Raw genomic sequence first — 26,158 nt, 5'->3', positions numbered from 1 at the left:
TAAAAACAATTATTCAATAAAAATCAAGAATAATAGTTATAATAACAATTATTCAAAAAAATCAAGAATAACAATTATAATAACAATTATTCAATAAAAATCAAAAATAGGAATTATTCAATAAAAATCAAGAATAATAATTATAATAACAATTATTCAATAAAAATCAAAAATAATAATTATTCAATAAAAATCAAGATACTTAAAATGAGTGTAGGCGTACATACATATATTAGATTTGTGATGAAAATGGAGGTGTGTAACGTCCAGAGGGATAAAGTATATATATTCTTGATCAACATCAATAGCCGAGTCGATTGAACCCCGTCTGTCTGTCCGTCCCTATAAGCGCCTAGGCCTCAAAGATTATAAGAGCTAGAGCAACGACATTTTGTATCCAGACTTCTGTAATATGTCACTATTACACATACATTTCAAAATTTCGCCCCACAGGAGGCGGAAGGGACCTCCACAAAGAACGAAAATATGTGGCATCCACAATATTGAAGATTCCAGAAAACTAAAAACGCGCAATCATAGAGAATGACCAGATTGCTATCAGATTGCTGAATCTGGTTCTGATTGGATCATTTTTATAGCCAAAAGGAACAAATCAATTTTCAGTGGCTACGCTGAGCCCGACGACATGTTCATACTGATTTTCTGTCTCTCTCACACGAACTCTTTGTCGTGCCGTTTAATATTAGCGGCGTCTGCCGGAGAAGAGCCATACTGACTAAGTATCGGGTATAAATGTAGAGTTGCGGTGTCCGCAGCAACTCACAACGTTCCCCCTCGTTAATACTTGAAATGCTGTTCAAAATTGGTATTTGAAATATAAAAACTAGCTTAAGTTCTATAAAAGATTTATAAATGTTCTAAAAATTATTTTAATTCAAAGTTTTGTACAAAAATCCTAGATTTTTCTCCTCTAATTTTTCTTATTTTAGCCAATATAAATTTTAAAATTAAATTTCTTAAAATTCAAATAGTTGTCTGATTTTTAATATTTATTTTAGTGCATACTGCTCTCGAATTTGAATTTGACTTTGAATATTATGAAGTAACCGGCTTTTTCCGATGCACTTGCCCCGGCTTTCAGTGGCTGCTCTCTCTGAAACCGCTCTCTCTCTCTCTCTCTCTCTCTCTCTCTCTCTCTCTCTCTCTCTCTCTATCGCTCTCCCACTGGGCCTGAGCTCTGCGCAGGCTTCGAATCGTAGTAATTTCGAAAATTCGGCAGCTAATACTCCGCGCACTATAATAATTTGTAAAAATACTATGAAAAATTGTTACCAAAAATAAGAGAAAATATTTTTAAACTACAAGGATTTTTTTTTTTAATTTTAAGAATTATTTAATCCTGTTACCGACATTTATAGTTTTAAAATTTAAAATTGGCTGAAGCTCAAGCCGCTCTTATGGCCAAAAGCATAGCCAACCCTCAATAAAACGTTACACACTCTCTCTCTCTCTCTCGCTTACTGCCGCTCTCTCAGCCGCTATGCCGACTGCCCTTCGGCTCTGCCCACCGGTCGTTGCGCTCTCTCTCTCTCTCTCTAGCTGTCCTCTGCTTTGTGCTCTTTGGGGGGTGTTGCCGCCCCCCCCGCCAAATGTTTGGTTTGTGCTTTCGTGCTCTGTGCATTGTCCTTGCTGCCACGAAAACGCAGCGTCGACGCTGGCATCGGCATCGGCATCGGCGTCAGCATGGGACGTGGGACGTGGGTCGTGGGACGTGCGTTGGCGCCGTCGTCTCTCATCGCTCGTTGGGCCGTCGGTCCTTCAGTCGTCAGTCGCTCGGTCCCTCGGTCCCGCAGTCCCGCTGTCCCGCAGTCCGACGCAGTCGTCTGTCAGTCGTTCGCCTGCTGTTGAAAAATTAACATCGGCATAATTCAGTTTGTCTCTGTCGCTCGTAGTGCTCGTACCAGTCGTCGTTCCGTCGCTTGTTTCTGGAAGGGTTTCCCCGAATCTGAGAGAACGACATATTCAAAGGCCCCACACGCGTGTAGTCCCGTAGGAACAGCAGTAGCCAGAAAGGGAAATGCCCGTATAAATCATTTAAATAATTTAATGCAGCGGAAATTCAATTGAAACAAAAAACCGTAGCATACGCTCAGGCGGCAATCGAAAGAAAATTCCCCCAAAGATTGAAAATCAAAAAGAAATTGAAACACACAAGAAAAGCAGCAAGTGGTTGCCTCTTAAAATTGAACAAAAACAAATCAAATAAAAGTAGTTACAGTTTTGTGCCACAAAAGAGAAGGAGAGCCCCAAGGAAAACCAAAGGAAACTCAAATACAATCCACACATATCCGAGCAATCTTTCAAGCCAGAAAACAAATACAAATTCAAAATGCTGATTGGATTAGTACGCGATTCGGTGATGCAGTGCTTCTGCCACACCTGCCGGGCACCGGGCATTCTGCCAGCGGGTAAGACGAAACACCACACACACACACACACACACGCTCCCTATAAGGAGGGTCCTGTAAAACCTCGGTAACAGTTTGATTTGTGTGCGATTTATGGGGTTTTTTGATTGGAGAGTACAAAAAACTTTGATTTGAAGGCATTTCTTTAAGATCAATGCTGTTTTAAGGAACTTGGATGGTGTCTGGTCCTGTCTAAAGGATCTTGGAGGTGGTCTGAATACCCTGAAAGAGGCTTACGGCTCCTACTTATGGAACAAACTTTCCGAATGAACTTCTTATGCTTTCAGCATTTTCTTTTTCATATATTTTCCATGGCTTTAAATACGTTATTTGTAACCCTTTAAGCGTCAATTATTTCCACATATTTCTGGGAAATAGTTCTCCTATATCCGGAGGCTCTCTGGCTTTTGAAGGTCAACCAATTTGTTGTTTTTGTTGTTGTTTGTTGGGTGAAAGTTCAGGGTGATTCCTGTGCTTCTTTTGGATGCTAGCATCTCACATCCCATAGCCCCCTAGCCCCGTAGCCCCATAGCCCCTACCCAAAATGTTGACTCTTTTTTTTTTGTTAACTGCTTTCGTATGCCAAAGTTGTTTTGGCCATGTCCTTGTACAAAAGTTAAGTTGTCTTCTCTCTTTTTTCCCCCCCCCTGGAGGGTTTTCTGTGTGTGTCTCTCTTTTGTTTGTTGTTGTTTTTTGGTGTCTATTTATTGTAGAGGGATTGTTGGTTTTTCCTGCATTTTTTTGTGGAATTTTATTCCCTTATTTTTCGACCACTTCAGGGTCCTGTTTGAGGGCGAGTTTTGAGAAGCCAATTAGGTTCAATAAAAGTTTTCGATTGCTAGAAAAATATATACACAGGGAAAAGACAGTCAAAGGAAGTGACCAACTTTGGTGCCAACTTTAAAGCAACTTTACAGGTCGAAACCCCATAAAAGTTCACGAAATTTCATCTAATTCGATATTTATTGATATCCCACGGAGTCCACCCAGCAAATCGTTAATCCCAGCAAAGCCATTCAGGATAAATTATGTAATGTAATAATAAGAGAAAGAAGGATCCGAAACACTGCTCAATTATACAGGAAAAATCAATTTCCCATCTACAAAAAAATTTGGTATAAAAGAAAATCTACAAAAAGTCAAAGAAAAACTAAAACGCCAAAAGGCAGAACCAATCCCCCCCGCCCCCCGCCGAAAACTTTAATTTTCCTGTGTTTTTTTTCTATGGTAGTAAAAACATCGCATGGGGCGCCAGTCAGCCGCCGGCGGCCAACAAAATGAGTCACCACTCGATGGAGGAGAGTCGCCTCCATGCCAGAGCACTCCTCTCCCTCTCTCTCCCTTTCTCTCTCTCTCTCTCTGTGTCTTTATAGGCATGGAATTTAATTTGAGCCGCACACAAAGATACACCGAAGGTCCTTGCGTTCACAGGTCCTTTGTGTAATGCATATGAATGTCTATATTACACACTCGAATGACATTCGTTCTGCCACGACGACTAGTCGCAGTTATGCCTTGATTTTTATTATATCCTATTTATATGGGGGCATATTGGGGGAGGGGTGGGGGGCATATGTGTGATTGAGGGGGCTATTAAAACACAATAATAATCGCCGCAAACACACACAGACACACACACACACACACACACAGACACGTGTAAAATGATTGCGCAATATGCACACGGACGAGCGAGCAGCGCCAAGTGCAGAGCAGAGCAGAGCAGAGGCCGGAATGACGACAAAAGGACGGCATTTATTGATTTATTGACAGAGCTCTGCCGGTTCTTACATAAAAAAAAACACACACACAGTAGGAGAAAAACAACAATGAAAAAAAAAGACAAGAGTAAAAAGCAATGACGACTGACGACGACGACGACGACGACATGCGAGAAGGGAGAGCGTCGAGAGGGAGAGGGCCTATTCCGCTGCATATTTACTGGCGTGGGGGGGGGGGGGGGGGGGGGGGCAGGGCGATTACAAATCACCTTTTAAGAGACAACCTGTGCCGTGCCACCAACGTTTATTCTGTGTTCTGCAATTGGTTCTTCAATTCGAGGGATTTCTAAGGAGAAGCAGCAGTTTTTAGAGAAAGATAAATGCCGAATGTGTAACATATCATACCAAAAAGTAATCTAATCTACTTTCCAGGGTACTTTGGACAGTCTTTCCACCCAAATATTGCAGTTTCCTATGGAAACCCCTCTTTAAAACAGGTCCAGCTGTCCATCTGTCCATCTGGCCTGCCAAAAAGATGGATAGGCCCTGCCATATTGTAATTTCAATCAACTAATGGACAAGTGTCGAATGACATTAATCAAATGGCACTTGCAACATGTGCTAAATATGTAATCTGCATGTCTTTGCTGGTGTCCTTAATTTGAAAGTAAGGTTTCTGGCACCGCACCATGCCCCCCCACCCCCCCCCCCCTGGCCTCCAGCCCCTTTGCCTCATCAGCCAAGGCTGACGATGGCAGGGCACGATTTTAATTTAGCCTGGGCCTTGCGATGCCTCTAATTGTCAGCGCTTTGGGGCACACACATACCACATGCCACACCCCCTCCCCCTCCCCCTCCCCCCCATGCCCTTGCCCATACGAGTATCTTCCCCTTGTAGCCCTTTTGGCTTTTTCGCTTCGGCAAATTAGATTTCCTTGCTGCGAAATTGCAATTCAAAATGCTTTTTGGCTGCTGCTGTTTTCCAGGAGGGATGGAAGGAGCAACGGAAATCGTGCGATGTGCTAAAAGGAAATTGTGGAGGGTGGGGGGCGGCAGGGGGTGGCAGGGTCCCCCCAGTTTTACATTTATGCTTGAGTTCGATTGGAAATTTGCCAAAAAAAAAAAGAAAATTATACGTTCGAGTGCATTTTCACCACAGGAGGGGGGAGGGGGAGGCGGAGGAGCAGGTCGGGGCAGCAAACAATTAATGTATTGTTCTTTTGTGTGTTATAAAATATAGTTTTTAGAGCTGAAAGAACATGGAAAATGCGAATATTCCAGCCTTGAATGCAGTACCTTTCGCATCGCATCGCATCGAATCATCTTTCACTCCCATAAAATCCCTTTTTATTACCCACAAAACCCACAATAATGTCGCCTCCAATCTGTTGGGCCTGCTTCATTGGATCCCTTTGCTAATCTAACGAGCAATTAGATAAATTACAAACACTTGGCATGCAAAAGCCGCCAAAAATTACATTAATAACATTCAAGGCGAAGACGATGCTCCACGCAGTAGAGAACTCCTTGATTCAAGGACTCTATGTGGGCTCTCCTGATGCTGCTGCCTCCAGCATAAATCAATTAAGATAAATTGCAAGACACAGAGACACAGAGTAGAGGGCGGAGAGTGGGGCAGAGTGGGGGGCAGAGACAAATCAACTCTCAAACTGACATCAGTGGGAATTTAATGTGATGTATCTGGCAGATACACAACGCTGCCACAATGGCTCTCGGCAGCTCTTGTAGCCTGTGGATCAGACGACATATTAGTATGATGAATTAGTGGGTTTGATTGTGGGAGAAGCCCCCACCCCCCCGCACCCCCGCACCCCCCACTAAGCTGTAGAACATGTGTAGGTACTAATGGCACTCGTACAGACGGCCTTTCGACTGAAAGTTACCCACTAATTACAGTTTTTGCTGGCGTTCTGTAAAATATATATTTAATTCTCAGAGATTTTCAAGTCTAAAATGTGGAAATTGAAAGAACAATTCAAATACCTCCTTCCCAATGCTTTACTTTCTTGGTATTCCTAAAGAGTGTGTCCTTTTATTTAGGGGAAATTTATACTCCCATCTTTCGACGGTTGTGCCCCAGTGGATCGGTGATGCCTTCCCCTGCTGTTACCCCCTCAAATAAAAATAAAAATACTTTTGCCTTCTCGCATTAAGTATGCGTGTGTCTCATTAACCAAAATGTCCTTCGAGTCCTTGACGACTGAATGTGGCCGACATTTGGGCGCCAGTGCCGGCATTTTTCTGCACGCCAACATTTCGTGTGTGGGGGGGCGGGACGAGCGGGGGTAGTCTCCTGCTTCTATCTTGTTGGAATATTTATTAGATTTAGTAAACGTTTAACGCTAGACGGCCATGGGATCGATTGAACCAAAAAACAAGGCATAGACTGTGAAATTAATTAAAGAAATTACTTGTAGTTTTTTTTTTATTATTTTTTTACAGCAAATGAAAATCGTTCGACTGTTATATAACATTTGCGTGACTCCATTTTCCTTAGATTTGGCCTTGAAAATGGATGAAAAACAGGGGAAGGAAAAACGGAATCTTTTTCGTGGTTTTGGGGAATGGGCGAATGGGAGAATGTGGCATGTGGCATGTTGAAAGTTGCCTCATTAGCAGCTGCCAGAGGATTTCCTGTCGATGTGATATGAAACTTAAGTGACTTTTGCGGAAGTCAAGGATGTGTGTAGGGGAAATATTTCAAAGGTTTTTCAATGCTTGAATAGCAGCCAGAAGCAGAGTTTTTCCTGCCTTTACGGCATAAAATTGTACAATAGAATTCACATAGTAATAATTATCCCAAACGATGCTCAAATGCTTTATTCAATTACAAGAAAAGCGGAAAAAGGGTAGACACAGGAGCTGGCGCTTGGAAAGGACCTTTTTCGGCGTAAAATCCTTGGAAAAATACCCACCACAACCCCCCCATACCACACTCGTAAATAAAACTCAAATGTTTATGAATACAGCTGCCAGCCATAAACAAATACATTTTTTTGTCCTATCCTATCCTGTCCTGTCCTATCCTGTCCTGTGCTGTCCCTTCTTTTTTTTGTGTGTGTGAAGCGCCTGTCAAATTTGACAAACACTCGTCGGGATCTGTTTTACGGCCGAGCTCCATCCATGTCCTGTGGCAGGCGAACTTTTACGAAACCCTGTTTTCATTTCCTGCCGCGCGGCCAACACCTTTTTGGGGCGCGGCTTGGTGGAAGGGGACGGGGGTGGGGGGCGTCCTCGGTGTTCCAACAAACTGACTGTCGAAAGTCATTAATAATGCCACCGACTCTTTCGAGTGTCGTCTCTTGTGTGTAATTTTCACTCGTTTAAAAGCACATGAAACATTGAGAGGAACCGATAGAGGGGCAAAAAAAGACAGAGAGAGAGAGCGAGAGAGAGAGAGAGAATTTAGAGGAACAAATTAAATCTGTGTGATGGCCGGAGGCTGAAAAGCACAAAGGAAATTCGCAGAGGAGTCTATCAAAGGCAGGAAATTCTCTTTTACGGAGCTCCTACATAGATGTAGGAAAAACTTTGATCCAACTTTGATTCCGATTTAAAAAAGTCGAAGAAGTCTTCTAGGAGGAATTCTTACATTTAGGGACACTCGAGGTTCGATATTCCTCTGTACTTGCCTCCTTAGCTCAGCCCTAATTCGGATTAGTGTAATTTCCACACTCGTTACAATGATTTCCTTAAGCCTTGAGCACATTTCATGCTTCAGGCCACCGCATCCTCACCATCCTCACGTATCCCATCTATCATTCGTCGTAATCAAATTTTCTTTAGTTTCTTGCGGGAAACTTTTTAACTTTATTTGGTGAAATGTATCTCTGCCACAGCTGCAGACGGAGGTCTCCTCTTGGTGGGGCAGTACGTTGAAATATTTGGGCCACTCTGTCACGTAGCGGGCACATTTTTCCATATTATCCTTCCAGTAGGCTCCAGCTCCATCTCCAGCTCCTTCCTTTTGTTTCGCTTCCTCTTTCGCATGTGCCTCACGTAACAGACGCATACATAACATTACTTAATTTTCATTTCTTTTGTTGGTTTTCCTCGGCTCTCCGAAAAATTAATGAAGTTGCATATTTCGGTGACTTTACCCCTCATTGTCATGCCAGGGGGCATGCCACATGCTCTCTTCGGCCAGCAAATTGGCCCGCCAACACTGGAACTGCATATCCATTGCGACATTCAGCATTTTAACATTTAAATATGTGGACAGTTCCGCCGATAAAAGTGAAGGGTCCTTGCATGGAAATTCCGTGGGTATATGTCATCATCCGTCACTGCTTCGACGACAGTCTCCTTCGCCAGCGACTGCTCTCCGGAGGAGCTCCTTCTTCCTGTGGCGAGTCCATAAAATTGTTGACTCAACGTTGGCAGAAGATGGATGCATCGGGATATTCCCGCATGACTTTTGTTCATCCTTTATCCCCATTTCCCCTTCATTTTTATGCGATATTCGTACTTTTGAGGAATATCTTGGGGGAATGCAGTGGGGTTTAAGGAACTTCAGGAACAGCTGAAGGTTGTATTCCTTAAATTCAGTTGAGAATTGATTGAGATCTGGAATTTAAAGCACTCCTTAAAGGGGAATTTCCGCAGGAAATGGAAAGGAAAACCCCGAGAATATTTTAGCATATTTTTAGCAAGAAAAGAGCAGATATCTTGCTTCGAATTTCTACTCCCTATTTTTGCAGTATTTAAAAGAAATCTGAGTCTGCAAATTTGTACACAAAAATAAACTAAAGTGGAATATTTTTAGAGGTATTTGTTTTTGTGTGCGGATTGTGGGAAAAGCTCTCCAGAAACTTAAATTTATGACTAACCAAATTTTGGATAGCATAAAACAAACCGCGTGCTGCACGCAGAGAGCGACTGTCTGTCGTCTGGAAGAGCGACAGATATGACATATGCACGGGGCATATGCTGCCACCTGCCACCCGCCCCCCCCCCCTCTCCTGCTCCTCTGCGGCCTTGCGGGGAGGGGTGGGAGGGGGGATAACCTCCAGCCCTTTGCAGGGCTTTCACACAACCGAAAATTCCTCGTCCGAGCACAGATGGGATGGCGGCTGGGATCTGGCGCTCATCTACGTGCCTCTATTTCGCTGTCTGCCTCACTTAATGCAATTTTCTTCAACTTCAGTGAGTGCCTGTACTCTGGTGGCAGGGGGAGGTGGGGGTGGGGCAGCTTCCACTGGAGGCTCTCCTTTTAGTGGGGGAGTTTTTCCCGCCCATTCTTTCCTATTTTGTGTCTGCTTTTTGTGCTCCTTTGTTTGTGGCGTAAATTGCATTTGCACTATTTTTTCTTTCTTTCTCTTTTCCTTTTTTTTGCTGCTTTTTCGAGGACCCTGTGCTTATGCCCCAGCCACTCCCCCACCCCACCCCAGCCTTCATGTCAAACGTCAACTGTTTGCTCTTCTCCTCCCCCGTCTGGGCCCTTGAGAGACAGAGAGACTCTCTCGTGGGGGCGCTGCTGTTAAATAATTCATGCATGCATTCCACTCCCATTACACGTCTAAGCCTCTCATCCTAGTTGCAACCCATCTGGCAACAATCAAACACTTCAACAATGACACTGACATTCGCATATTGCGCCGCCGCCGCCGTTGCCGCTCGTTTGTATCCTTTCCTTGCCACAGGAGGCGCCGTCTTGGGGTCGTTTGGAGGATGCCACTGCTGCGGCGATGATAAATGGATGTCTATAGGATTCCTTGATCCCCAGAATGCAAGCTGCTGAAGACACATCGACGACAATTTTCGACAGTTTTCCCACCTTTCCTACAACCCCCCTCCCACGCCCGAAAGCCGTGATTTCTCGTGGGATAAATAATGATTTCGGATTTTGCTCAAGACAAAATCCGCGGAATGTAGTCAAGACAGAAAGATACCAAAAGTTTATTAGAAATTTACCTGGAAGATGTACCAGAAATATACCAAGAATATACTATAAATATACCGAAAATATACCAGATATATACCAGAAATATGCCTGAAATATACTAGAAATATATAGAATTGAAGAGTTTTAAAAAGATACCAGAACTATACAAAAAAAATACTAAATATATACTAGAAATTCATAGGAAGCCCTTAAAAAATTCATTAGAAATGTTCTAGAAAAATACCAGAAATATATCGAAAATATACTAGAAAATTCAAAATTTCCTCATAAATTTACACCTCGCCATCGTTCCAATATCTCTGGCGCAATAATCATTCTCTGGAATGTCATTTTCTTGCCATTTTCTTTCCCTTAAAGAACGATATTGGCCACGCCCTCCCGCCTATATCTTGGGGCGGTGGGCGGTGGGCAGTGGGGGCGTGGGGTGCTCTGCTGCACGCTCTGCTGCGCATCCAATTATAAAATTATGCTTAATCTAGCAGAAAATGTCCTGTGTGTCGTCTTTGGACTTGCGACAGAAAACTTGAGGGGGAAAAGGTCACAGGTCGCAAGGCAATATATTTCACTTGGTCGCCCGAAAGTATGCCATAATCACAAATTACTCCTCTGTTTATCAGTTGCCGCTGCTGCTGCTGCTGCTGCTCTCCAGTTAACTGTATATTTTGGCCATCTTAATGAGCCACAGCCACAGACGTAGGAAGCGGTAACGGAAACGGATAGAAGCTGAGGCACATCTCTCCATCTTGGGGCATAAAAATTAAATTTTAACTCCCAATTAAATGGAAGGAAAGTTCTCCGAAACTCCTAATGAAAGGCTGTGAGTTTCCGAAATTTCTAATGAGCGCAAAGAACTTTGCTTAAGCTCCAAATGAAAGGCAGGGGATCTGAAACTGAAAAAACTTTGATAAGCTGTTATTAAATTTTCAAAACAGGGTAAGAAACGGGAACGACACGAAACAGCGTCGAAACAGCGTCGAAACAGCGTCGAAAACGCGTCAAAACAGCGTCGCAACAGAGGGAGTGCCATGCCACACACCACTCCTTGGACTTGTGTCAACATTTTGGCTTGTCTCCTGCCTCTCCTTCTTTGACTTCTTCTTTCACTTAATTGCCACAAATTGTGGCAGAAACTTTGTTCTGCCCACACAAAAGCCAAGCCACTTCGTCCATGCATTTAACATAAAAGTTTATTTGCATAAAACACATTTTGCCCGGTCTTTCCCTGAGTGGAGCCCTGAAACGTGTTTCGATAAAAATTCAATGTTATTGTCTGAACAATTTTTGGCTCAGCCTTGGTCCTTGCGTCCTGTTGACTGTTGCCTGTTTGACTGTTGGCCGGAAACAAAAGTGTGACACAAATAAACAGAGGCCCAAGAAAAAAAGGGCGGCGGTGGGCAAGGGTAAAAGCAACAATGGCCATGGCTAAAAGCAGGCCCAGGGCCGCTTCACCAGCTGTTGAAATGCTGCCATTCCAACAGAAGGGATTCTCCATCCAATCTGAGGTCGAAGGACCACTCCTGCCGGCCTTTCAATCCCTCTCATCTGGCGTTTTTCGAATATGCAAATTTGTGCGGCATCTTTAAGAACACATTTTCCCTTCTTTCTGGTCTGAAATCGATATTCAGCAAATCTTAACTTGTGGAAGGTATATTTACTCGACTTTTGGCAAAGATACACATCGAAATATCTGCAGGCAGCCGATATATTTGACTTCAATTAAGTGCGAAATAAAGTCGGATTGTTTTTCTTCAATTACTCAAATGAAAACTTTAAGCTGCTGAAAATGTTTACTAAGCTGAAAGATTTTCCGCCTTTACCTTGGGGGATTCTGTGGCTGTTGTTTTTGCTTTGTAACTGTGTAAAATTGAATGTCGGAAATGTATCTCTCTAAATGGCAGCCTCATTGGAAATGTATCTCCAAACAGGAGTTTCACTGGAGGGTAGATTGAATTGCAATTTATTTTAGTTTTTCGTTTAGTTTTTTTTTACAAATTGAATTAATTTTTACATCTATTAGAGGTGTATTTTCTCAGGTCAAATCAAACTGTTACCAAAAGGTTTTCTCCACTATTTTTATACACCAAATGTTGTTCTAATGAGCGAATACTTTTCTCCATAATATTTTTAAACACATGCTTTACCAAATGGCGGATATATCGATGCCTATAAATCAATAGTATCGCGAAGATCGGCGCCCATTAAGAAAAATAATAAAGTGCGCTCCAAGCAGCCGCGTCTCAACAAGAAAGTCAAATTTATAAGTAAGTATAATGCCAAAACAATACAAAATATGCTTAAAAATAAATCAAAATATAATTCCCATAATATGTAAGTCCCTTGTGTTCCACAAATAAACCCTAAACCTGGTTTATTTTTAGTTCCATGCCCAAAAAAAGCCCGCCTCCATCTTTGGGGACCCACAATTTAATGAGATTTCCATCCAAAAATAGGCAAAGCCTTCACCCGAGGAGGAGTCTGTCCTCGCCTTCATTCTCGCCTCTAATTGTTTGATGGACAAAGTTGCGACGCTCTCTCCTGATCATCGGAACTAATGGACATTGAAACTGTCTGATGGGCACTACGTGCCTTCGTTACGGGAGGGAGACTTCCCAGAACCCGTAGTATTAGTTTGACAATGTAGTACGGCAAAGGGAAAGCCGAAAACGCGACAACAACGACAGGGCCCTGCCCCAGGGAGAACATCCAGGAACAACCACGGGAACACAATATAAAGCCTGTCGAGGGGCGTCGCTGTGTCGGTCAGGTGTAGACCGAGAGCCGAGGGGCCTAAGTGAGTCATTCCACCCAGAAAAACACGCCTTCTTCTTGCTTTCCCCCCAGACTTATCCTTGGCTTTCGTGGCTGTTTGTTCCTGGCGTTTCTCTCGCTTTTGTTGGCTTTTTGTGAGGTAATAAAATGTCAGAATCGTCTGGACGGCGCCATGGAAAATGAAGTAGAATCCTGGCCAATCCCCCCACCCCCCGCCTCCTTGGGGGCGTATACGTGTTATTTTGTACGTTGACTCTCTCTCTCTCTGTCCACGTGAAAGCGTATTAAATTAATTCGTTATTTGTTATTGTTGCAACATTTTAAATACTTTGCGAATGTGTCTCGCCCTCTGTGGTTTTTGTGGGATAAGCTCTATGTCCTGTAGAAGCATTTTTTTCGCTCGGTGTTTACTGGAGAATATATGCAGGTTCCCGGCAGTTAATTTTCATCTGGTTTTTGGGGACCAAAATCCGCTTCATATTTATTATTCGCTTGGTCTGGCGGGTTGGGGCTTGTAATTAGGGCTGCCAGATGTTGTGGGGATCCTGTGATGATTCCAGTGCTCGAGAGAGGAGGATAATAATGCTGGCTTACGCGAGGGATAATAGAGTGGAGGAATAACAATGAGAGTCTGTATCAGATATCAGTGTGTGGCCAGAGGATACCCAAAGGAAGGTGTCCCCTGCATTGTTTTAGGGGAATTTCTGAAGGCAATCATACTGAGATTGTTGATGGAATTATCATATATTTCTGCAATTCCCTTAAACTGGTTTCTTCTCTTCAAAAGTGCATTTCCCTGTTGAATTTTCAAGCTATTCCTGAGACCATTAGTGGCCTTTTATTCTACTCGAATACCCTCTTCCTCAATCAGTGCCAAACCGAAAGAAAGAAAACCCTTCAGCTGTTGCCAGATTTTCGCATTCACATTCATTATGGCCATCTGCCAATTTTAGCACTTCTCTCCCACTCTCCCACTCTTTCTCCCCCTCTCTCCACCTTTTTTTGCCAGTCTTTTCCACCCTTCCATCTCTCAGTCTCTTTTGTCCCTTGCTGCCATATTTTCCGGCAAGTTCATTAATTTTCTATATGTATCTTCTTCGCCTTTGGCTAATGGCAAGAAAACGGCAAAAACTTCCTCGCGCAAAAGTCATTAAAGTGCGAAAAAGTTGTGGAACAGGGGTCGGGGGTCGGAGGGGGGATACATGTGGAGGTCGGTGTGAAGTTGGGGGTGTGAAAGGAATGGGAGTGTAACAGATTTCTCTTAACTAGTTTTGTTGGTCAAACTCTTGAGTGAGGTTAGAAATGAATTGGAAGGGTGGAAGATTGGATAGTTTTCAAATGAATAAAACATGAATGCATTCATTAGGGGTAGATACTCGTACACGCTGTATCTGTACGATACGAGGAGGAGTATCAGTAATTTCAATGAAAAACTAACAAAAGAAAAGGCAAACAATAATTCCCCCTTTCTAAATCACAAAAATGTTTAACTAATGAAAAATCGCATTCCGGTAATTCCTCCACTAATCCCTCGGCAATTATCCAGCATTATATAATCATGCAATATTTAACAGAATTTTCTATCCCTAATTAACACACGAAACAGAGACAGACAGAGAGATAGACAGAGGGACAGACAGAAGGACAGATGGAAAGACCCTTCATCTACTGCAAACAATTAATTTTTCTATAATTAAAATGAAAAACCTGTGTAAATAGCAAACAGAATTTTCCGAAATTCAATATTTATTTTACATCCAGCGTTGCACTAATTAAAAGCTAATTAAGTTAGCGACGCAATCATAATAAAGCCGCCCCAAAATATTAGCCCTGGAAAATGCGGAAAATGCGTGTGTGAATCGGAATGTGAATGTGGCAAAAAAAAAAAAAACTGATAATGCAATATACGTGTCGTACAAATAATATTTCCACTCATAAATATTACGCATTCTTTTTACATTTTTATCGCAATCCGCTGTAAAATCAATAAACAAGACTCAATTTGCAATTAAAAATTAATGTTGATGGAAATCGAAGGGGAAATGGAAATGCGAAAAATACTCCCTCATAGGTAGAGGCCCTATGCCCTTCAAGAGGAGGGTATTATGATTTCGGGGAGAAGTTTTTGAAAGCAGGGCTAATATTTCCTTATATTTTAAAGCTTTCGCCCCTACCTGGGCATCGTCACAGGCCCAAAATATGTCGAATCTGTACTCTTCGCAAGACCTAGTATATAAAGTGGTATTAGTAGTTATTGTGGTATTATTTATTGAATTAGAACTAAAAGGCAAGTCCCCTGTGGACTCGTTTCGCTCGTGGGCCGCCAACCCCCGGCTCACTTGCCCTGCTTTGGTTGCCCTAAGGGAAAATCAATCCACCAGCGCTTGCTCAAGGCTATCTATCTCACTCTTGCATTTTTCTACCTTAGTCGAGAATTATCCAAACTTTTGAATTGATCCCTGTTTGATCGCACTCTCATACTTAAAAATATTCGTAAATAGTCAGTGCTTTTAAGATTTTAACAGATTTATTAAATTATAATCTTTTAGGGGGCAATCGACGCAATCGATGCAAGCAAACGTTTTGCCTAGCATTGTTTTTGTGTAGGCGTTTGTTGTTGCTATTTACTCATCGGCTTTGGTTCACCGCTCACCCACATCATCAGTTGCATCGTACTCTCTGGAAAGCACGATCAAATCACATTCAGTAGTGCTGAGCTTAAAAGCTGAGCTTCATCAAAAGCGTGCTAATAGCAAAAGTAGCTGAAGAGAGAATGGGAGAGACAATCGAGAAGAGTTGGATGGAAAAAGAGAGGCAGGTAGGAAGAGTAGGAGAGAACGCTCTCGCTTGCACCGCTGCCGCATTCATTTTTTCAAGCTGTCCAAGCGCCTGTGCTTAAGCTTACGCTCGGTCTTGCTGGGTCTTGCTCGTGCTCGCACTCTCATTGGACTTCGCCCGATCTCTTCGTTTTTTTTTGTCTATGCGCTCGGTATCTCTGTGCTTATTAATACAGCAACAACATTTGTGCTTAGCAATCCAGCGGCTTTCGCTAGTCCTTTGCTTATCTTCTTTCTCGTATTCCAATGTAAACAAACAAACACGCGGCGTGTGATCGGGATCTGCTGTCGGGGCGTATGTCTTCCACACAGTCACAAATTTAGCTCAGCAAGGGAGGGTATCCATCGACAATGGTAGAGGCACTCCTCTAATAGCTCCTCACACACCTCTCACCCCTATCGATTTATGTTTATATTTATTGCTCAATATTTGTGCAAAAAGCCAGGAAGTGGGATCCGAACTGCTCGGCATTCAGGAGTCTCTGTGTTCCAGGATCTGCGTATGAATGCAGTTGACAATTCAATTATATGCACAGTTTTTTAATTAACACATTTTATTTGCTTTAATTAAATTCCACTCTTTTTGCCCCACCTCTCCCCCCTCTTTGCACGGAGAAACGCAATTAAAACAGAAAGCAACACAACTAAAAGCAAGAGGAGAGAGTGAGAAGGAAGATGTATATGCAGAGTGAGAGAGAAGTGCGAAAGTGTTAAAGCAAACAAACAGAAATGGCCGCCGACTGGCGACACTTCCTTCAATGAGTGGAAAAAAGAGGAGAAACATTTTCCTCAATGAGTGGAAAAAAAAGAAGAAAAAAAAACAGTTTCTTCAATGAGTGGAAAAACGAAATAAAAACAATTCTCGCACTTAAAATTAAAACTTTTTTTTTTAAATACCCTCCAAACGGGGCGGGGGGGAGACATTTCTGTTGTGACTGTAAATAAGGAAAATCCCCAAAGGAAAAGCCAGAAAATTCAGATTTATTCATATTTATGGACGAATATTTACCCCTTTATTCCTCAGGCTTTTGCTGGAATTCTGTTTTATATTTGTATATTCATGAAACGTTTGCAAAAAAAATATGGTTTTCAATATAAAAATCAAACAATTTTTGAAGGTCCAGAAGGTCTGCAAACTATTGCAAATGGCTCTCCCCGTTGGTTTTCTTTTCCACCATTTCCTTCTAAAGAGTGCCAGTATTCCCTGAAAGCCGTGTACCCTGTTCCCCCTCCCCCCTTTCGCTGCTTGTTGTTTTCTGGTTTTTAGCAAAATGGCCAAAAGCTCAAGAGTAAAAATGGCAAAACAGGCAAAAGCGGATATTGTGAAATATTGTTTATGATGACAAATTGCCGCGGGAGAGAGAGAGAGAGAGAAAATAGTTTGTTGTTTGTGGCAATCATGGTGGGAGGAGGGGGGATGGATTTGTAGGGCGGAGAAAACATTAATCTTTATTGCAGTCTGGCGGAAGGCCAAAAGCCAATGCTTTGCAATAATGGCTAATAAACTGGGGACTACAGAAATATATCATAGAGGAAACAGTGAAAGAGAAATATCCTCTGCGAAGAGCGATTACCATTCTTTAGGGGGAATAAAGGATCATTGAAACTTCTGTTTAATAAAAGCCTAAACTTGAGTGAATAATCCCTTGATGAAAGATGCATCTCTTGTTTCATAATCCTCTCAGAGTAAAACCCATTTGAAGACTCATTTGCATGATCTCTGAGAACCTCTGCTTCCTCTATTTCCTCTGTTTCCCTGCTGGCCAAAACAGAGAACATCTCCATTTGGAAGACCTTTAATTCCTGGCCTGAACACACAATAATTCATTCTGTTCGGGGCTGCTGCTTTCCCTGGCCAAAACGAATATTTGTATTTCGAATGCGGGATTTGTATTTGTCTGGAAAATGTTTATTCGCAAAAGGGGTGCAGGGGGAACGGGGCCAAAACTTTGCTGCATAAAACTTCAATTATGCATTAAGCCAAGAGCAGGGCTCTCTTTCTCTGTCTCGCCGAAGGGGGGGTGCAGCGGAGGGGGATAGTTTTCTGGCTAAAATGCTTGCCATGTTAACACACACACACACACACACACACAGACACATGGCAATTGCTGCACTTGCGGCAATGTTTGGCCCAGGATAACATTCTACTTCGAACAGAGACCCCCCCCCCCCCCCCCCCCCCTCCCGGGGGCTCCAGCGGCCCCATCCACACGATTGCCGGACCACGTTGTGGGCTCTGGTTCTCTGCTGCGGTTCGGGCTGTCATCATTTGCATACCAAATATGTTTCTTCTTCAGAAGAAACAAGACCACCCCCGCCCCCCGCGCCCCGCACCCGAAAACACAACACAAATATCGCACAAATGTTTGCTTTTCCTTCGCGCTTTCTCTGCTTTCCTCTTATTATGTGGGAAATTTGCCAAAATACGAAAATTCAATAATAATAATAATCATAAGATTGGTAGGGTAGGGACGGGGGCAGGGCGGGGAAGTTACGGAGGCAGTAAATTGATGAAATTATTTATGCTAATGCCTCCTGCCGGACCCCCAACGGCAGCCGCAGGACTCCCCAGAGGACGAATAATAATGTTGTGTTGCAAGCAAATTGATGTTGATTTACTCTTTTGTCTCTGATTTGCAAATAATTTCATATTTTGGGGCATGCCACATGGAACTAAACCATGTCTAACATATAATATTTCATGGAAAATGTGATATTTTCATAAGAACAAAGAAAATAAATACAATTTGGGATTAAACAAAGTGGGAAGTGAGTAAAAATAGCTGAAAAGCAAGTGTTGCCAAATAAGTGCTGCCCATTCTCTGGAAAATAACATACAAGTGCTGCCAATGCTCTGAAAATCAAGATACAAGTGCTGCCTATCTTCATAACCCAATAAATTAATAATATTTCTCAATTAACACTTGGAAAAAAAACAAGGAAAACGATAATCTAGCAATTTTCATTATAATAAATATCCAGCAATATAAAATGCAAATTTGTGCAACAAATTATCTTTGACTTTTCATTTAAATCTTCATTGGTGTAGGACTCATCCACAGAGCCCTTTCTGCCCCTCTCCCCCACTCTGTGGTATTCTGTGGATGCAACGATGCGTATACGTGATAAAACTCCCTCGCCCTCTGCCCACACACCACACACACACAACACATGATATTTAATATTATTAAAATGAATATTAAAACGAAATTATGCGCTTGGTAAAACTTGGGCGAAAAGCAAAAAACCAAAGTTCATTAAATGAAGGAAATTCATGGACATGAATACTGATATGGACACTGCACTGGGCAGAGCTGCGAAAATCCCAGGAATAAAACGGGCCAGAGAGAAAGATGGAGCTGTGAAAAGGTTGCGACAGATTCTGACCCCAAAATGGGCGTAACCAGGGGGTGGGAGGGCGGTAAAAATCAGAGCAATGCTGCGGTCAACTTTGGTTATCGCATTCGTTGCATGCCACTGCACTGCATATGGAAATGGGCGCCGTACCCTGCCCTGCACCATGCCATTCCCAGCTCTCTTTGGATTCCCTGCCACACGCCCTTATCCTCATCCTGTTCTCCCCTCTCGCTCGCTCTCCCGCCGGCTGCCACCCATCTTCCTGCTTTGATTGTTCGCCCATTTGTATGCAACATTTTATTTATGAGCCTGACAATTTTATTATTACACACGCACCAAAAAGGACATGGTCCGTGGAGGTCCTGCTGATTGCGCATTCAAGTGAGCTGTCCCTTGCCCCCTGGCAGCCCCCTTATCCCCGTATCTCATTCACTCCTCTCTCTATAAGTGTGCAACCGCAAAATTGCATTGTGGTCGTGCCTCTAAGCCCCCAGGAGGCGAGACCACAAAAAGTCCGAAGGGGCAGCAGCAGGGAGCGAGCGAGGAGGAGTGTTATTCCGGTAAGCGTAGTACGAACCATCAGTCGGCATATGGCTGAGACACACTGCGCCTCGTACTCCTCGCAGGACTCTCTCTTCTTTTTTCTTTGTGTGTGCGGGTGTGCTTCCATGTGTTGGCAAATATTTTCATTGAACGTATAATTTTCACACAGTTGCTGGCCGTCTTTTGAGCTCCTGCACTCCTCCTCTGGTGCTCTTTCCACTTTTCCTGCTTCTGACAGATATCCACCGCTGCCACCGCTCCTCCTACTCCTCCTCCTCCTTCTGGCTGCTGGCTGCTCATACGAATATCCTTTATTTATGCCTTGGTGTCGGGTGTTTTCCTTGGGCCCTTTTTGTGCGGAATTGCTGACATTTTGCTTTGATGGAAATGCTACAAATTTCTATAAAATATTTATGCATAATTCTTTAACCTCGGAAGCAACAACAACAACAAACAAGAGAAGAAAATTCTGCAGATTTATGCTTGAAAAAACATTCTCAAAGGTGGAAACATTACTGGCTTTAATTTCAGGATTTATTTCAATTTTTATTTGAGCTCTTTCTAGACATTCCAATGTCCATTATTCCTTGAAAGAGTTTCCCCCGCACTTAAATCCATTTTTACGTGCGGTTTTCCCTGCAATTCAATCAACTTTTCCTGGGGTTTTCCCTGCTATTCAATCAGAGACTCTTTCTAATTAGTTTCTTGTCACTCAGATCATTAGAAATTAGGAATGGGGTAGGAATTCATCGTCGTAGAACCCGTCGCTTCCTTTTTCTGTCCCAGGAGAGTGACTCGTCGTACGGCGCCACATTGACGAACGCTTTACCCGTATCCGGTTTCATAGTTTCAGTCTTAATTACCAACAATCCACCACGCCCATACATTTACCTGCACTCCTCTCCTCTCCTCGCCGATCCGCTCTCCGCCCTGCCCACTCGGGGGACACCATCACCTGCATGTTGGCGGCTAATAAACTAAACCGCCGTTGGCCATAAAACAATCTTGCCACCAGAGTGGACACACAACACGGCAGCGAAGCAAAAAGACCCCCAAGACCTTCATCGACGCGACGCGACACGACACGGCAGGACGGGGCAGGACTGGGTCTGGGGGGTTGGAATCGGTGGCAATAACGTCCGACAATGGCCACGGCCTCCCACCCCCAAAAGCCCCCCACAACAACAACAACAGCAATGGAAACGCACTAATTTAAACGCTCATAAAAGTGGACTACAGCCCCAACTGTAGCCCCCATCCGCCCAAGCAAGGGCGTAGTTAGAGGGGTGAAAAATAGCTGGTTTTTGGGGTGGTTCTGAATGCCAGTGCACTCACCTTTCGAGTGTTTATGTTGACACTTTTCTGATACGAGGAGTACTTTTCTTGAAACATATAAATGCACTTACGAAAAGATTTATAGCATTAGAAAATTACCCTAAAATATAAGGATATTCTTCTCCGGTCTCTGGAAAGTAGCGGATAAAATAGGGGATCTATAGGTGTCTTAAGCTGTAGAAAAGAATACTTTTCTTTGGGCATAAGGGCTTTCATTGATTCTTGTTCCCCGTATTACTCTCCCTACCACTCGGTACTCCCTTTCACGTCCATCTTCTGGGAGCCCCTTTTTGATACACATCTTCTGCACTGCACCCCTGGGAATATCGTGTACCAGGCAGGCAAAAACGTGCAAACAAACAAACACTAGTTCTGTCTACGTTATACTCATATAGATATATTCAGGCACCGACTTTTGTGGGGTTGCCAGGCACTCTGTTTGCCTTCGACTGGTTCGTTCTCTCTCTCTTTCTCTCTCTATTTGTAGAAGGGCGAGCCACTAGCTTTGGTTAAGGGCCAACCAAAAATCAATAATATATTTAGTATTAATTACGAATCGCATCGAAAGCAACTAAAGCCAAGTCTTCGTATGCCTTTTTGGTTAATGACGCTTCGCCGTTTGGTATTTGTTTTTACGAGCAAGAAAGGGAAAAAAGCTTTCGGCATGCAATGCTTTGGGGTTGTATAGGGGAGAAGTTTTGTGGTTTTGATGGAGAAGACTTATAGGAAGATCATATGACAGGCAAAGCATTGTGATGCCAACGAAGATTAAAGATAATTGTGGATACAATAGCGAAAGAATTCCGCTAAAAGAGATTTATGTTATGGTAATTGGAAATGACACCCTACCCTCCTAAGCGATGATTTGCACATGTCGCTTCCACGGGGGTCTCCTTTTGCATATTAATTTTCTCTATGTTTTTCTTGTCGTCATTTTTCCGGTGGCAACAAATGCATTTTATTCAGCGGACATTTACGTGCCATAATAATGCCAAAACAGAAATCGTAACAAAGCAGATCGCAGAACCCAGAACAGAATGCCGTGGAATTCCTCGACAAACACAAAACTACACCACAGGCCCCCCCACCCCCAATGGCCTGTGGGAAATGGAAAATGGGGAAAATGGCAACAAAATTTCATTGTTTCCCCTTACATTTTAGATGACGTTTGTCGGTTGTCATTCTAAAGCGGATGTGGGTGCATTAAGAGATAGAAAGCCAGAAGGAGAGAGGGATGGGGAGAGGGAGAGAGGGGAACATGGCTAACAGTTAGTCGACCATTTTGGTTCATGTTTATCGCTGGAAGCAAACAACCAACAAGCGACAATATTAAAACGGATGTAAACTGCAGATGCATTCAATGCAACGGCAGCAGCCAGCAGCCAGCAGCCCGTGGGTAAGAGCCGGGAGGGAAAAACATATATCTACACTGAGAAAACGGTAAGTGCAAAGCTATAGAAACAAGGGAGAAGGAGGACGAAAGCTTCCAGGAAGCTTCACCGATCTCGTCTTGTCTCCTTTTCACCAGAATCTTTTCTGCTTCGCTGCATTTGTTGTTGTTCTCAAACACACGACGATTCTCACCCGACCGCAAGACCATTGCGAGGCTACGACGCACGAAGCTCCGACGCATCGCTGCAGCGGCGCAGTCGGCTTGGGTGTTCGTTTATTCCATGCTGCTCAATCTGCTTCTCTTTCCAAATTGCTTACTCCCATCGCAGCGGGAAAAGGCATTCGTTTCTGTTGCTCTCTCGCTCTGTTTTGCATGAGTGGAGGGCTGCTAAAGTGCCCGTGTATTGTAGGTGTATTCGTGTAACCAAATCAAGTAGAATGTAAAGTAGAATGTCACTTCAAGTAGAATTCAATGTAGTTGAAGAAAATTTGTTTCTTTTTTCGCTCAGTGCAGTGATACAAACTAGACAACAGTTACGACAACTGCAGCAGCTACAGCTTCAGTCGCAGCACATCTACTCCCGTTGTAGTCACCGCCTTCGTCTGCATCGGACGCTAAAAATGTCACTGACATTTCCACTGACAACATGGCTGGCCGGCCAACATCCCTGCCAGAGACACACACAAACTGCCGGGCGGCCGGCCAGCCGGCCAGCCGGGGCATCAAAATGTCCTCGTTGTCTGGATAGTCCTCGTTGTCCTAGAGATAATTTTAAACTTGCCACCAAATTGTGCTGCCAGCGGGGTGGGAGGTACTGCTGCATTATGGGGCGTCTGTCTGGTGCAGATCTCGTTGAATTTGTCTGCCTGATTAACTGCAAAGCAACAAAGTTCCTTGGGATTAATGGTTGAGAGTGAAAAATTGATGGTAGCAGTGTTCTTTAATGAGAGGGATTGAGAGAAACCAGAGAAACCCTTCTCCTGCATACGGATAACCTATCTCTCTAGGGCTCCAAAGCCCTTGAAGACGATTCCCTCCCCAGTTTAAACAGATTCCCATATCTCTTCTCAAACACAAAGACCATCTCTACACAGAATCACCGTGTTATTAGTCCTTTTCTCCTATGCTCATGTACATTTACTTTCATTTCTTTCTCTCTTTCACATTTGACGCTAAATTAGCAACATTTCTGCTCTTGTTTGTCCCCCACCCCCCCTGCCCCTCCCATAAAACCATCCACCATAGTCAACCCAGTAATTGTTTCCCCTCCTTTGTTGTTTATCAGTCCAAACCCTAAAAACCGGCGACACATTCAGCAAAAATTAAGTTTCTATTCTGCAGGCGTTGGCACTGGTGAAATGCCTTCAATTCTCATAATATTTGCTCTTGTTTTTGTTTCTTCCCCTTGTTGTTGTTGCTGTTGCTGTTGCTGCTGCTGTTCTTTGTACTTCCGTTTGTTGCACAAGGCAGCAGCAGCAGCAGCAACAACATCTACTTAGACGGCGGCTTTTATGCCGTTTCCTTCATTAAGCGCCCGTAAGTGTTTGCCTTCGTCTCTGCTCCACCCCTCCCCCCTCCCCCTACCCACTTTTTATTTGCCTTTCTTTTTGGCTCGTTCTTTCATGGGGTTTCGGTCCCCCATATGTGGGTGCCGCCCATTCATCAGGAGAGGAGTACTTTTTGTTGAATTGCATTTAAATTAAATAGAAGTGGGAGATCTTTAGTCCATTGCTCGACTAGGGGATGCTCCTTAAACAGAACAAATAATGTCCCCCGAAGAGGTTTGGAAGGTATCCCTTGAAAGGTTTCCTCTTTGCGGTGCTATGAAATTTATTTATTTATGCTATTCTCAAGATGTTCAAGTGCTCAAGCCGGTTCTATTCTTATATCTTCTGGATGCACCGTGCAATAGAATTTTTACTTTACCAAATCTACTTTTGCGCATCGATTTTGAAAATTCTTAATAAATTATTAATGAATTTTATATTATTTATTAATAAAAATAAATAAGTGTTTTTTTTAATAAAATAAAAAATGTTTCTTTAAAAAAAATAAATTTTTTTAAAGGTAATAATTTTTTTACATACTTTTGGTTGTATTGAATTTCGCAAATTTAAAAAGCTGATAAATAAATTGGTCCTGTGCACTTTGTAGGCCTGAAAAAAATTAAGATTTAAAATGTGAAATGTATTAATTTTGTTGGGGTTTTTTTTCTTCAAAATTTTTACCACAAAAACTCAGGAAAAGTCGAAAAAAAATTGTTTGCTGTGTTTCTATATTATGCTTGTATAAAATGTTTGTGCATAAATTAGGCGTCGTCCAGGTATAAACACTACCTCTAAAAAAAATATTAGAAAACAATATTTTTTTTAATAAAAAAAAAAAACTTGCCATATTTATTTATATTCATAAAAAATTCATTCATAATACATTAAATGTTTTTTAATTTTTTGTACTCAAAAAAACCTTGACTAAAAAAAATATATTTTATTACAAAAATTGTTCCATCAGAAATATTATTTTTGCCTATTGATATCGATGTATTTTAGGACATTTTAAAGGCCGAATGGTCGCAAAATACTCTAGAACAAAGGTGTTAGCCAAATACAATGGATACACATGAAAATAGCAACTGGATCTCCTGATTATCTTCTGATTTTAGCAAACATCTAAACATCGGCAGGATACGCTTGAAAGAAAATAAAAAAAAACATAAAAATAGGGGAATATCTTGATGAACTCATCTGCTGCCTGGCCCAATGCGGGAGGAGGGACCTCAACCACGCCTTGCAACCGTGCAACCGTGCAACGCATACTGTTTTGGGGCATGTGGGGAAGCTGCAGTTGCTGCGGGCTTCTTTGTTGCTGTTGCAGCTTTTGTTTTAAATGTTAACTGTTGCAAATAATAATAAACTTCCCCCCTTTTTGCACTTTTCACTTTTGTTATTTCGCCTTCCGTTTTGGTTATTGTTTGGGCTCTTTGTGCACTATGTTCTCCCCCTCTCTCCCCCTCACCCCCTCTCTCTCTCTCGCTAGAGGTGATGCTATGCTCCTTCTTCTCTTCTGGCTTTTCCTCCTTATTTTCTGGCTTGAATTGGGGGATTTCCTTTGGCTTTGTTTATCTTGGCGGCCACCAAACTGGTGGTTTTCTTTGTGGACGCCCCATGCCCCATGCCGCCCCTCTTCTGGCAACGCTAATTAGCTGATGTTGATGCTAGTGCGCAGGGGTCGCTGCTGCTTTCTAGGGTATAAATGGGTGTGGCTAAAGAAACCTTTTGCTTAATTTTCGGGTAAAATCTACCAAAAACCGATGAAAATTCTGTGAAATGGAAAATGTAACCACAGTAAATGAACTTCGGTTACAAAATGATCGTTCAACAGCAGGCGATACCCACTTTAAGGCTTTAAAATGAAGCCATTTTCATGCTCGCTTTTCGCTTTTCATTAAATGTGAAGGCAAGCGAGCGGGCGCGCCCTCTTCTGGGGGCTGGGGGGTGCGGGATGCTGCCTGTTCGCCTGGAAAATGCTTACCTCTTCAAATGAACTCCACTCCCCACCCCCGCCCAACCCCCCTTTGAGCCGCGTATTAGGAGCAGGGCAGCAGCGCCTCAATTGCTGTCAATAGTCGACTGTATTAAGTGGTGTACTGCAGGGCACTGAATGGAGGAGCCTTCCCCCCTTATTCCCTCCCGCACCGCAGGGCGCGCACTCCTCCATTAATAATTCTCAGCCTCTGCCTGGAGGCTGGCTTTTCTTTTCTTTTCACTTTTTCGAGCTCTCTTTAAAAGGCAACTTTTTGCACTGAATAAATGCTTTGAGCAAATAACTTGGCCATAAATGGGTTAAGC

General features: G+C 42.9%; 1 protein-coding gene across 4 annotated transcripts in view; it reads left to right on the top strand.

Annotated features, from left to right (window-relative positions):
- Window positions 1–26,158, top strand: part of stai (stathmin) — an 80,824-nt gene that overhangs the window by 38,540 nt on the left and 16,126 nt on the right. Inside the window, exons 1-2 of one of the 4 annotated variants that reach the window (XM_015179754.2) lie at window positions 1,856–2,429; window positions 12,254–12,337. The exons of 1 other annotated variant lie outside the window; for it this stretch is intronic. In XM_015179754.2, the coding sequence (XP_015035240.1) occupies window positions 2,351–2,429; window positions 12,254–12,337 (163 nt within the window). In that variant the 5' untranslated portion in view covers window positions 1,856–2,350. Of the gene's footprint in view, window positions 1–1,855; window positions 2,430–12,253; window positions 12,338–26,158 lie in introns of those variants that run through there. 2 more of the 4 variants (XM_001357141.4, XM_033381114.1) reach the window with 2 other exon arrangements.

This window comes from Drosophila pseudoobscura, chromosome 4 (genome assembly GCF_009870125.1).
Source record: "Drosophila pseudoobscura strain MV-25-SWS-2005 chromosome 4, UCI_Dpse_MV25, whole genome shotgun sequence".
Classification (NCBI taxonomy): domain Eukaryota; kingdom Metazoa; phylum Arthropoda; class Insecta; order Diptera; family Drosophilidae; genus Drosophila; species Drosophila pseudoobscura.
Note: the sequence above shows the minus strand (reverse complement) of the source record. Positions and strands in the feature narration are given on the sequence as shown.